This window comes from Amia ocellicauda, chromosome 9, assembly GCF_036373705.1.
Source record: "Amia ocellicauda isolate fAmiCal2 chromosome 9, fAmiCal2.hap1, whole genome shotgun sequence".
Classification (NCBI taxonomy): domain Eukaryota; kingdom Metazoa; phylum Chordata; class Actinopteri; order Amiiformes; family Amiidae; genus Amia; species Amia ocellicauda.
In genome coordinates this window covers 21,015,911-21,028,213 of record NC_089858.1, presented here as the reverse complement: position 1 = coordinate 21,028,213, position 12,303 = coordinate 21,015,911, and the positions used below count along the sequence as shown (strand labels likewise).

Below are 12,303 nucleotides of genomic sequence, written 5' to 3'. Positions count from 1 at the left end.
GGGATGACATGTCTGAGTTTACAGTACCAAGGTTAAAGCAGAGTTGGTAAAAAAAAGAAACTAATTTCAGCAACGAATTGGTCTGTTGAACCAGTCATTTCACTCCATTAATTCACCCAAGGCACAGGGATGTCTCCTATACCTGAAAAAGATTTTCTCCTCTAGTAAACTGTAACCCTGAAACTCCATTTTGTTAACTGCTCTTTTTGGCTGGGTAGCCAAACTGACATCTACAAAAACAACTTAAACCAAGCTTATTTTTTACTTTATTCCTCACTTTTAACAATATAAAATAGACCTATATTTCTTTCGAAAGCCATTTGATATTTAAATGTACATCTCAGTTTAAATTGACAGCCTATTGGAGTTGTCTATATTTAAAAATAAATTAAACACAAGGACTAATAAAGATGAACAATAAGTAAGTAAAGTCTGAGCAGTGAAACTGCACAGATGGTTATAGATTATGTCAGTACCCAGACACTACAATATTGCGAGTACAGATTCCTTAAAATATACATTTCTGGAAAACAACTAATGTGGTATCATGGAAGTGTATTACATAGTACAGCATGAAAGAGATGGAGGGGTTTTAAATTATCTCAATTATTTTCAGTGTCAAAATTTAAAATCAACTGTGTGGATTTATTGTGTGAAAGATGGCCTGTTTTAAGGATTGTCCAGGCTAATACAAAATAAAGATAACAACACTGAACAAAAATATAAATGCAGAAAATATTTCAAAGCAAATCAGCTCCAGAGTTAGCACCTCCATGATGTCACGGCATATTTCTCTGCTCTGATTTCTGGTACATAGAATGAGCTGGTCATGAAAAACTCACTCCACATAATGTTTCAAATTATAGAATAACCTGGATTTGTGGTGGAGTTCCCCTAAAGTTTAAGCCCTAACCTATGGATTTCAGATGACTGGGAATACAGATATGCATCTGTTGGATTAGCAAACCAGTCAGTATCTGGTGTGACCACCATTTGCCTCATGCAGTGTAACATCTCCTTCACCCAAGCTGACCAGGCTGTTGAGTGTGGCTGTGGAATGTTGTCCCACTCCTCTTCAATGGCTGTGCAAAGTAGCTGGATATTGTCGAGAAGTCGGATGTGGGGTCCTGGGCTGGTGTGGTTACATGTGGTTTGCGGTTGTGAGGCTGGTTGATTGTACTGCCAAATTCTCTAAAAGGACATTGGAGGCGGCTTATGGTAGAGAAATGAACATTAAATTCTCTGGCAACTGCTCTGGTTACACATTCCTGCAGTCGGTATGCTAATCACGCACTCTCTCAACACTCGAGACATCTGTGACTGGCTTGTGTGACAAAACTGAACATTTTAGTGGCCTTATTGTCCCCAGCACGTGCTGCACCTGTGTAATGATCATGCTGTTTAATCAGCTTCTTGATATGCCACACCTGTAAGGTGGATGGATTATCTTTGCAAAGGAGAAATGCCCACTAACAGGGATGTAAACAAATTTGTGTACAACATCTTAAATAATCTTGCATATGTAACATTTCCGGGATCTTTAATTTCAGACCATGAAACAAACATGTTATGTTTATATTTTTCTTAATATTGTTATACTGAACAAATCCACATATTCTGAGTGCTCTGTACGTATTCAATGTTGAATTCTAAGGCCACATGCATTTTAATATATATTGTTTGTTATTTTCCCAAAAACCTATATGGATTTCAATATGCACTGAGATCTAAACAACTGACATAAGTTCATAGTCTTCTTCTAAGTTCACATAGGAGGCACGGGGCATTGTTTTGAAATTCTTAAGTAGGAGGCTCTTCTGTTTTATTGTTCAATCAAACAGTAGAACGAGACAAATAAAAAATACAAGTAATATTAACAAATACACAACACACACAAAAAGATTTAAAAGAACAATGTGCAAATGACATTGCAAAATTGTTTTTTTTAGTGTTTTGAAGTTGATGACTGAAAATCCAGACTTTAAAAGGTGCACATAAATACATTTTTAAATAAATATTTAAGAGATTGTTAAGTAAATGACTCCGTTTCAATGTTATTGTTGTTTTTAAGTGTTACATACATATGCTTTCAGATATGTTCTGTGTGGATGTTCCTGTCAAAAATACAACATATTTACTGTGATGGAGAAGTAGTCACTGGCTGCAAGCAGTGCTTGGTGAATGCTCTGTGACAGTGTGGGGGGATAATCCACACTGCAGGGCTCTCAGGCGTGTTTAAGTGACACAAACGGGGGGGATCTGGGGAAGCTCTTACCAAGCTTCAGGAATGCTACAATATATTTGAAGAAAAAATCCCCAGTATTGATGATACATTATTTTTTACTGTGGTGAGGGCATGACACCGAGGTGAGGCAGTATACCGTTTAATGGCATAGCCCTAGTTCCACAGGATCACAAACTTGTGAATAGCATATGAAGAAATAGCATTCAGGCCTTATAAGGTTCACCCAGAATCCAGGTACTTACCTGCACTGTAGTATCTGTCCAATTTGTCCCATAGAGTCTCATCACCTGACCGAGGAAGGTTAATGCTCTTCAAGGGTTCATAGACAGAGCCTGAAAAAGATACTCTCAATGTAGGATCTTACTTTGATTACCAAATCATTATAACTACCTGGGGTCTTGCTTTCAATGTCAAGAACATTGCCATGGAATAGGTAGAGACAACAAAGCAATCACTGCTTATGGATGCACTAAATCAATTAAGGTATGTACAGTATACATGCTAGTGCAGTTAAACATTTAAACTATTACATTTTGTGTAAAATGAAATGGCTGCAGAAATACAGGTGAACGCGACATATAGTGTACCCCAAGTATTTTCTTCTGACATTTTGATTGAGATTTCCTTTAGTATTTTAGTTTCCAAATCATTATAGTGTCCTGGATGAACATTTTATCATATGAGAACTATACGTTTTAAAAGGAATACGCTATACACAAGTCTGTTTTAACCAGAGTAAGTCCTCATTCAAACAAGTTAGTTTATATATTCAGGACCTGACTTTTCAGTATGTTGTAAATGGAGATACTTTCTAACAAGATATGATATAAGTGGAGTGTATTGAAGCAGGGTTTGAGATATTTGATAGAAACATGTTTTGTTTTTCAATAAGGATTACATATGTACTTTAACTTAAAATGTAACTGTAATTCACATTACAAATGAGATTTTCAAGAAGTGAAAAGGAAGAGAAAATCCAGGAAATCAACATAAACATGGGGATTTATGGAAAGCATTTCACTAAAACTATATAAAGCTGGGTGTCACTGATCTACTGTTAAATTAAGAAAGGGAGATAATAAGCAAGTCAGTAGGCAATGAAAATATTATTTTAGCACTTATTTTAATACACCAGCACAAGGATGGAGTTTGTTGACAAATTAAGTCTGAATTTGTTTTTGTTTTTTGGTGACGTCACATTTGGACTGGGAAATTAGAATGAAATTATGCTGTCGTTCAACTGACAAGCAAAACAGTCCAGCTGAGCACAGGCGATGGCAACAAAGCATACAGCACCCAACCTATTCCTATTTTTCCCCAAATGCACATGTCAAAGAAAATATAAAAGAGCTAGTGGTGGGAAGCATTAGCACAAATAAAGGATGGCAGTGGAAATTCGCAATATAATCTATCTTGTCACCCGTGAATTCGTGCTCACTTTAAGCAGACCTAATTTTAGAACACATCGCATTTGTTGGACCACATTTATAACAAGTTCAGTGTGATTTGCATTTTAATGGGATCAAGCATGGGTCAATACTTCAGGTACTGAAAAATTCATGTAAGGGTAGAGAGATTAACATAATTTCTATCAGCTTTTAAGTAACACGAACAAAACCCATCTCTTTCTAGCTGCTTCTGTAAAAGGAATGTTAAGTCCTGCATGTAAACTATTTAGTTATTTATTAATATCCAGCAGAATCCTACAAGCTGGTGACAACCTGCTGGTTGATATGAAGCAGATCATTGGTCACCCCCAAATAAAGCTGTCCAGCATTGACTATAATTAAGTTTATATTACCTAATAAAACAAACCAAAACTTTCAGTTCAGCAGGGTATTACATTAGTGTTAATTCAGGTCTTACAGAAAGAAATATCCAAACCAGAATAAAATGGCAACATTTCTACACTAATGAGTACAGCACTTATAAAGAGTCTGTACAATGTTAGTTGTGTGAATGTATAGCCTATATAGATATATTTTATTTTGATAGGAGGGTAGGGGAGGAACAGGAGAGATTATGTGGTATGTTACTACTGAGTGTCTAATGTACAAACTTTGAATGTAGGCCTATAGACAAAGCTGAAACTAATATTATGAACGACATGCACCTGTTGCAAACCTACAGTCCTGTCTTTGGACATCATAGCTATCCAGAAAACAACCGAATGACCCCATAATTGAAAACTTACCGTATTTTGGAAGAACATGATCAGAGCTCGGACTGCCCTCTCCGCAGCTGGCCATTTTCAATATGCAGTTTATGATTATCGTCTTTCAGCTAAACTACAGCAATTTATAAAAACGGTTAGTAGTAGGTTAAAGGGCAATTGACAGTGATTACAAAGCATGCACATAGTTAGCAATGTTATTGAAAACGCAAGCTAAGAAAAGCAAATTAGACCGGTTACACATTCATTAAAAAAGTCCATTAAGAATACGGTCTTCAGATTAAGCTCTCAAGATGCATTGCTATTATGATTAAATCATGACATGCAGATTGGTGCTTCTCTGGTGTGGGTGGTTTTTAATAATTGGGGGTAGACATTTATTAAAGCAGGCATTGTGTGTGAAACGTCTGATGGATAGGCTCAAATAAATTACAATAAAAGTAATTACAGTAGTAGTAATATTTTTTTATTTTTATTTTCAAAGTATACTTCCACAACTGCAGGTGTGTTGCTGTTTTTCAGGTGCGTTAAGCATCTTGCAAGAATAATATAAGCATACCTTATATATTTGCAAGAAACAAAGTTTATTATCTAGTATGAAAACGCAGAGTGGGCTAATTTTAAAGATGCGAAGACTGTTAACAAGTACCAAGCTAAATATATTGCGTTACTACAGCTTTGTGTGTGTTAGCTGGGTAGTACACTGCTGTACTTAAAATAGCTGTCGTCTGGTGTTGGCCGGTGCAACGCAATGCTGTTTTGATCTGACCTCTGCTTCAGAAACTAGCGGTGGGGAGTTTGGTGTGTTACTAACTTAGTTAAAACAAGACAAATGCAATTTTTGAAACGGCGACATCTGCGCCACAAAAGCATTACAGGTTAAAAATGTCATGCAATTGAATAAATCAAACCTGAACGTTTTGCTCTGGCTTTGAACTCCAACAACTTCCAGCCGACATCTGCCAAACTAGCCATATTTACAAAAACCCCACTGTGCCGCGACACTGTCGTAAAGTAGGAAGCAGAGAACGCAATCTACTTCGAAACGAAAGCCGCCCATTTCGTAAAGAGAAAATACAAATATATCAAATGCATTCATTTATTTGTAATGAAGTAAAAATTACATCATGGTCTTTTTTGTTAATGTTTTTTTAAGCTATAATAAGCCAAGCTCGGTTTGATAGGTTGCGAAACTACCGTAAAATGTGCTGCAGTAAAGTGTGTTGTGTTGTGAAAACTGATCAGCGGTGAAGATGTTGCTAACATGTCTATCTTTATTTTGTTTTATGATATTTCTCTCCGGGAATGGGGTTGCCCTAGCCCTCCAGGATGTGACAACGGACTTATTCGGCTCTGAATGTTATGGCACAGTCGCTGCTTTCGGAGATTTCAACTCGGACAAGCAAACGGATCTCTTCATCATCAGACGTAAGTAGCCTATATATTACCTCTGCAATAAAGCCAACCAAGGTTAGATGTATTTTTCAATGATTATACAAAATTAAATACTGTAGTTTTGCTACATGGATATGCTACTGTTACTGCTAATTGAAAATAATCGTACAAACAAGCTAAAAATAAAAAACAACACTATCCAATCGCACTCAGGTGAACGAGGTGTGGTCATCAAGCCTTTTGTATAATTAAACTACATTTATCAACCTGTAACATATGACAGTCTGTTAATTTAGTTGTGTTGTATGTTGTTTGTTTGTGTGTTTGTTTGTTTGTTTGTTTGTTTGTTGGAGGCTCCTCAAAACAACACATTGGGTGATTGTACAAAAAATATGCACACAAATTGTAAGCAGTGCAGACTTCAGACAAGCCCAAATCTTAAGAGTATCAAAGGACAGCAGACCTGTTGTGGTGAAGCCTTCACATTAGTATTATATACATATACACAGTCATGATGCCATATGTGTAAATATGATTTACCACACAGTAACTCTTTGTTGGGCATTGCACCTTTGCAATGATGTATGAGCAAAGACTGTAGTATATTTTGTTATGATTACATTGTTTGTTTATCTATGTATTCAAGAAAACTTTATTTGTTTGTTTGTTTTCCAGAATCAGATCTGATTATATTCCTAGCAGATTTAAAAGCACCTTACTTCAAGCCAAGAGTGAAGGTGTCGTTAGAGTAAGTAGGCTACAGCATGTTTACTCAAAATGTCCCTGTTAATAAATGTGTACATTGAATATCAACTGATCTGCTGTTTTCAGAGGGGGCTCTGTCATCAGCAGTGTGGTTCCTGGAGACTACGATGGAGATTCACAGATGGATGTCCTTCTCACAACTCGCACAGATGTAGAGACGTCAGTTTATGTCTACTGGGGAAATAATCAAACTCTAGGTGACCTTACACTTTCAACAGTACTTCTTGTATTGATATCACTGCAAAATGAATAATAATAATAATAATAATAATAATAATAATAATAATAATAATAATGATACCATAATGGAGGATACAATCATATTAATTAATGAACAATAATCACAACCCAGCTTTTTAATGTTCTAGCCTAGTTGCTCTGTGGAATAGGCCTAACTGATACATTTTGTATGGGGTACTTTATCAAGGTATGTGTTCATTCTGTTTAGAAAGGGTGGCATCAGTAAGAAATGCTTAAGTAATTTAGTCATCATCAGATAATAATATTTGCATGGACTGAACAATTGTCAAAAATGGAAAAGTGAGATTAGCTTGAGGTAATGCCATCTGTACAGCATTAGGGGTACTGTGCTTTGTGTTTAGAGTTGTTAATCCAAACTGAGTTGGGTATTATTATGTATAAAAAATCGTATTTTGTTTGATATATTTTGACAGATTCAAATCTCAAGTATCATGTAAATAAGACTTTTCAGGATCAGCCTTTGGTTATGGAGTAAGTATCATGACATTCTCATTCCATCTTATCAAAACTGAAAGTTGTAGTTGTATGTTTAATTAAGTACATTGTACATTTTAATGTATAACACATTATTGTAAAATGCAATCTTAAGATTTAATAATAGTAGGTATCATTTAAAAATAGTTGATGCATAAAGAAGTAAATGCATTTAAAAAAAAAAAGTGTTTTTGGGAAAATAAATAATTGAGACTGTATAAATGCTGTAAGTTTCAATTACTTATCTATACTTATGAGTTATTTCTTTATTCCCCACTGTAGTTTTAATGGTGACCTGATTCCAGATATTTTTGGTATCGGTGTCTCTGAATCTGAACCAGTGGTCTGCTATCTAAAAGGAAGGTATGTCAAAAACACAAATGATTTACAATTGAAATTCATGTGCACATTGTTACCTCGGTAGCCTGTATTATACTTTGATAAGCTTTCATTTCATAAAACATATTTTTTCTGTCTACAATCAAAGGTATCATTCAATTGTAAATGTTTATTTGACATGGGAAGAGTCTTTTAGGATTATTGTTGCATTTTGACAATCTTGTAGGATTTTCAGTATTAAAAACAACTTTGATATATTTCCATTTGCAGTATTAAATACGGCCTTTTTTTCCAAGAGCATCCTAATACTAACGTGTTACAAATTATACTTTTTTTTTATTAATTTATGTTTCTAAATCTTTAAATCTCAGAAAAATCACCTACTCACGTTGCATATTGCAGTAGTTACAATTTTCATTAGTCCCTGCCTTGCTTAGCTGTGTCACTTGCCATCAAATTGATTTCTCTTTTTCTATACTAAAGAGGATATTTTCCAGAATGCATTTTGTATATTTCCCCAGGCTACAGTACATTTTTGCTTAGTATGTAAAGAAGGCTATAGGAAACTGAAAAGTCCAACAGATATGCTAATGTTACTATGGCAACTGCTCATCAAATTATTGCTAAACTAAGGGTCACATAGTGCTTTAAAAAAATGCTCAAAACACACTTTATGAATTTGCTTATATAAAAATATACTATGTCATATGTAATATGTCAGTTAATTGTCAATATCTTCTAACAAGCAACAGCTGATAGTTAACTTAGTGACTGCACTGAGCAGATGGGTTCATCAGGTTAAGTGTAAAGGAAACCACTGTTGTTAACACTAACAGGCTGAAACGTGCTTAGAATAACTGCATTCAGCCCTCTATTTCATAGTGTAAAGACAATTTTGCTTATGCATAGCAAAATACAAAACTGCAATAATAGTTATGATTATTTTATCTGTTAACTATTTATATAGGTGTAATAGTTTCCTTTATGTCAAGTAACACTAATGTCTGCTGAACATACACACTGAAGACTAAAGACTCTACATCCTGAAGTATAGCACAAATTCTGTTTTACATTGCTTAAAAGAGCTCAACCCAGTTGTATTGAACAAAGCCTAATCAGAAAAAAATACATGACATCAGTTAATAATAAGCAGATTTTTCATAATCAAAATTTGTTAAATTACATAAATTTGATAAAATATATTGTCTGAAAATCGTTGTTAAGAAGCAAGTGTTGCTGTCTAACATATTTACTGTGATACAAATGATGTTGTGAGAACATTAGTTTTGACATTTCGACATATGTTGTTTTTGATTTTGTTTTTAGGCGAGAAGTACAGAAACCTGCTCTTCAAAGAACAATTCAGTTGCGTGTGCCTCACTCCAATGCTTTCATTGATCTGAACAAAGATTTCACTGCAGGTAAGACAGGTGTATACCAATAGTAACGATATAGATATAAATATATAAGAATATGGATTTAAACAAATATTTCAGCCTTTCTTTAAATTCTGTGTCTCCATCTCTTTTCTTTTTTTTCCCCCAAATCCTAATCAAGGGTTTATTGTTCTTTTTAAGTCAGTACAAAAGCAGCCATACCTACTCTGTGAGGTTTCTTTTATTTGTTTCTATTGTATTTCTAAGATAAATAAAAAAGAATCGCAAGATTACTGCCCCTATGTGATGCGAATCCTTAGCCCTTATTTTCCCCCATGACCACCTACTGTGTCTTCAACAAGTTAGATGGACACTGTGAATGAAGGAATTGAAATGGAAGGCAGGTTATCCAATAGTCTTGTCATTCTGTTTTATTTAGAGTCTAATAAAATGTCTTGGGTTCCTTTTATTTTGTAGTTATTTACGCAAACTGTCTACTTACACCTACAGCTGTCACTGTAAAACTGTTATGGTATAGATTTAAATAATAGGACTGTGTAAAATCTCTAAGTACTCACATAGACATTATCACATGAACAGTCAATCGTTTATTCAACCAGTATTCACTGAGAGGATGATTACAGCCAGTGTGCTTTAAGTGCAGCATGAGGAGCAGAAGTGTGTGTATTATATTATACATACATGTACACACACAATGTATGTTTGTATATGTATTGTGACAGTGTGAAGGTAGGTCGGTGTGTGGGGCTCTTGGGCATGATTTACGGAACGATAAGGCAAGGATCTGGTGAAATATGTGCTCATGTACTCAAATCACAGTACATTTTGGCGTGATATCAATGGAGCATTATCTCAGATCACCTTCCGATGTACTTACCTTACAAAAATGTCCACTGGATGCCTTTTTTGAGCTGGTTTTCCCGGATTGGCATGACTGGTCATGCTCAGAACATAATAAATAAATTGGAGGACACAGGTGTCATTTGTGTCCGAGCGATGCTCAGTAGCCTCCTTTTCTCAAGTTGTTTTCGTCATTAAGGAGTGCCCTATTTCTGGGATGCCCCATAATATGATTTCAACAAAGGTCCATTTTCTATCGATTTAGTAGCGGTCATAACGTTCATAACTAAGCGGACACAAAATACATTTCTAAATGTAGAATATCATTGTAGTTTATTTTGCTTCCATGGCCCTGAGAAGTAACAGCCATTTCATTATTCTGTGATCACTACACAGTCTGGGTAACTGAACGTTTGTAACCGGCATGGACAGGACAGGTAACGAACAGTACCGGTAATTTGTAAGCACGTTTCTCGGATTCCAACATTGTCCATTCTCCAACTATATAATTACATTGATTTGTACATATAACACACACACATTCAGCCTATTGTATGTGTTATTAAGACTGTAAATATTTCTCAAATAATCATAGTTAGGAATGTCACACTTTACTGCTTTATTTTCATACGTATTTTCGAACATTACTGTCATAATTTTTTTTAATAGCAAGAATAAAAACCTAAATATTTTCTGAGGTATATCTTTTATTCATATGTTATTTGGAGAGACATAATTACTCACCTGCACCTGGACTGTAAGTACCCCCAGTATCATATTTTAACATGTATATATAATGTCATCCGCAAATTGTAAGTTGTTAATATCTTTGTACTCTGTATAACATGGGAGGTAGACTTGTGAAGGAGAATGACAGCTGCTTTGTTCCATTCATTTGGCATTTGTTTATTTTGTGAAACATATTTCCAGAATCTTCTCCAGCTTCTTTTAGGATATCCACGGTGATTCCATCATCCCCACGTGCTTTTCCATTGTTCACCTTTTCATGGCATTGCCTGCTTCTTGTTGGATCACATCTGGCATTTCACTTGTGTTCATTGAGACATCTTTTTCTTCTTTACTGCTGTCATCGCTTGAAAAATTCTCCAAAAAAATATGTAGTACTCTTCTAACATTTTGGTTTTTGATTGTTGTACAGTCAACATTTTTCAGGGAAATGGTTTGATTCTTTCCTATTCTGAGGTGTTGTTTGCATTTCTGATGTTGCCATTATTTTCAATTGTTTTGTTAATTAGGTTGTTGTCAATTTATTTTACATCTTCTTCAGTAATTCATTTCCTTATGGTTTTGCACAGCTCAATGTAATTAACTTTTGATTTTGGGCCTTGACTGCATTGTATTTCTCTCTTTTATTTTCTTCAAAAGTTCTCTTCTTTATACACACACACACCTACACACACTCACTTTCACACACAAACATGTTAAAATCTAGTATGTATTCTTAGCATTTAAAAGGGCATATATTAGAACACCAGAAATTCCCTAATGTACGTGCTGCATTGGTCTGGAAATGTCAGACTAATTACTGTGTAACTGAGGAGAAAAAATAGAAAACATTTACTTTTTTCTATTAGTGTATTTTATTAATGGAATTTAAAACCTTTTTTTGTATTATGTATTTGATATCTTTCAATTTAGAAATTAGGTAACCAAGGACTATTAGATGTATCGGTTATAAGAAAGCTGAAGATGCCTTTTGGAAATCTAATTTATAGATGTGTATTAGGTGGCATTAGTGATTTCATTTGGTAGATTATTTTCCCTAATCTTGGTTTGCTGGAGTTTAACACCCTGTCTGTGCTACACAGATGGAAGATATTCAGTAATCTGCTGCTTCTATCAATATGGTAACACAGCACAAGAGGGCACAGGTCAGGATTAGCAGGATTTACATGCTTGGATCCAATGACTTTATACGGCTGTTCAACAAGATTTTCAGGGTTGATTGACAAACTCTGATTTTCCAGACAGAGCTGGATTAACCTGTCCTCCAGAATTGTGCTTTAAACTCGACAACAAATAAGTACAAGTGATGACACATTATTGTAATCAAAATAACATCTGCTCTTTGGAGCTAGTGGTGCTTTCCCATACCAATGTGACTAGTGGCCTTAACTTTAAAGTAATGGTTTGTTTTGTTCTGTTTACAATCCATTGGCATATAATTTGAAATAGAGATTTATTGTCCCTGCCTATTAACCCACTTTGGTTCACTTATCATTTTTACACTTCAGTTTGCCCTTTGAACTAAATTTGTCTACAATTCTTATGTTCTTTATCAAGCCGAGAACTAACCTGTCTGTTTAATGTAAATTAAATATAATTTCACTGTGAATTATACTTTCATTTTATAGTAAACACCGTCTGTATCTTTAACTTGATCAGACTAGTTA

General features: G+C 34.9%; 2 protein-coding genes across 6 annotated transcripts in view; one reads left to right on the top strand and one right to left on the bottom strand.

The window, feature by feature from the left end:
- The window catches only part of phkb (phosphorylase kinase, beta), a 63,319-nt gene extending 57,895 nt beyond the window's left edge, over window positions 1-5,424 (bottom strand). For 2 of the 5 annotated variants that reach the window (XM_066713707.1, XM_066713706.1), the window contains exons 1-2: window positions 5,330-5,424; window positions 2,488-2,577 (exon numbers count right to left, since the gene is read on the bottom strand). In XM_066713707.1, coding sequence (XP_066569804.1) covers window positions 2,488-2,577; window positions 5,330-5,393 — 154 coding nt within the window. In that variant the 5' untranslated portion in view covers window positions 5,394-5,424. The other 3 variants (XM_066713710.1, XM_066713708.1, XM_066713709.1) reach the window with 3 other exon arrangements.
- A 183-nt stretch (window positions 5,425-5,607) lies between these two features.
- The window catches only part of itfg1 (integrin alpha FG-GAP repeat containing 1), a 105,673-nt gene continuing 98,977 nt past the window's right edge, over window positions 5,608-12,303 (top strand). The window contains exons 1-6 of the mRNA XM_066713711.1: window positions 5,608-5,846; window positions 6,489-6,561; window positions 6,645-6,775; window positions 7,253-7,310; window positions 7,596-7,676; window positions 8,979-9,073. Of these exons, the coding sequence (XP_066569808.1) occupies window positions 5,672-5,846; window positions 6,489-6,561; window positions 6,645-6,775; window positions 7,253-7,310; window positions 7,596-7,676; window positions 8,979-9,073 (613 nt within the window). The 5' untranslated portion in view covers window positions 5,608-5,671. The remainder of the gene's footprint in view (window positions 5,847-6,488; window positions 6,562-6,644; window positions 6,776-7,252; window positions 7,311-7,595; window positions 7,677-8,978; window positions 9,074-12,303) is intronic.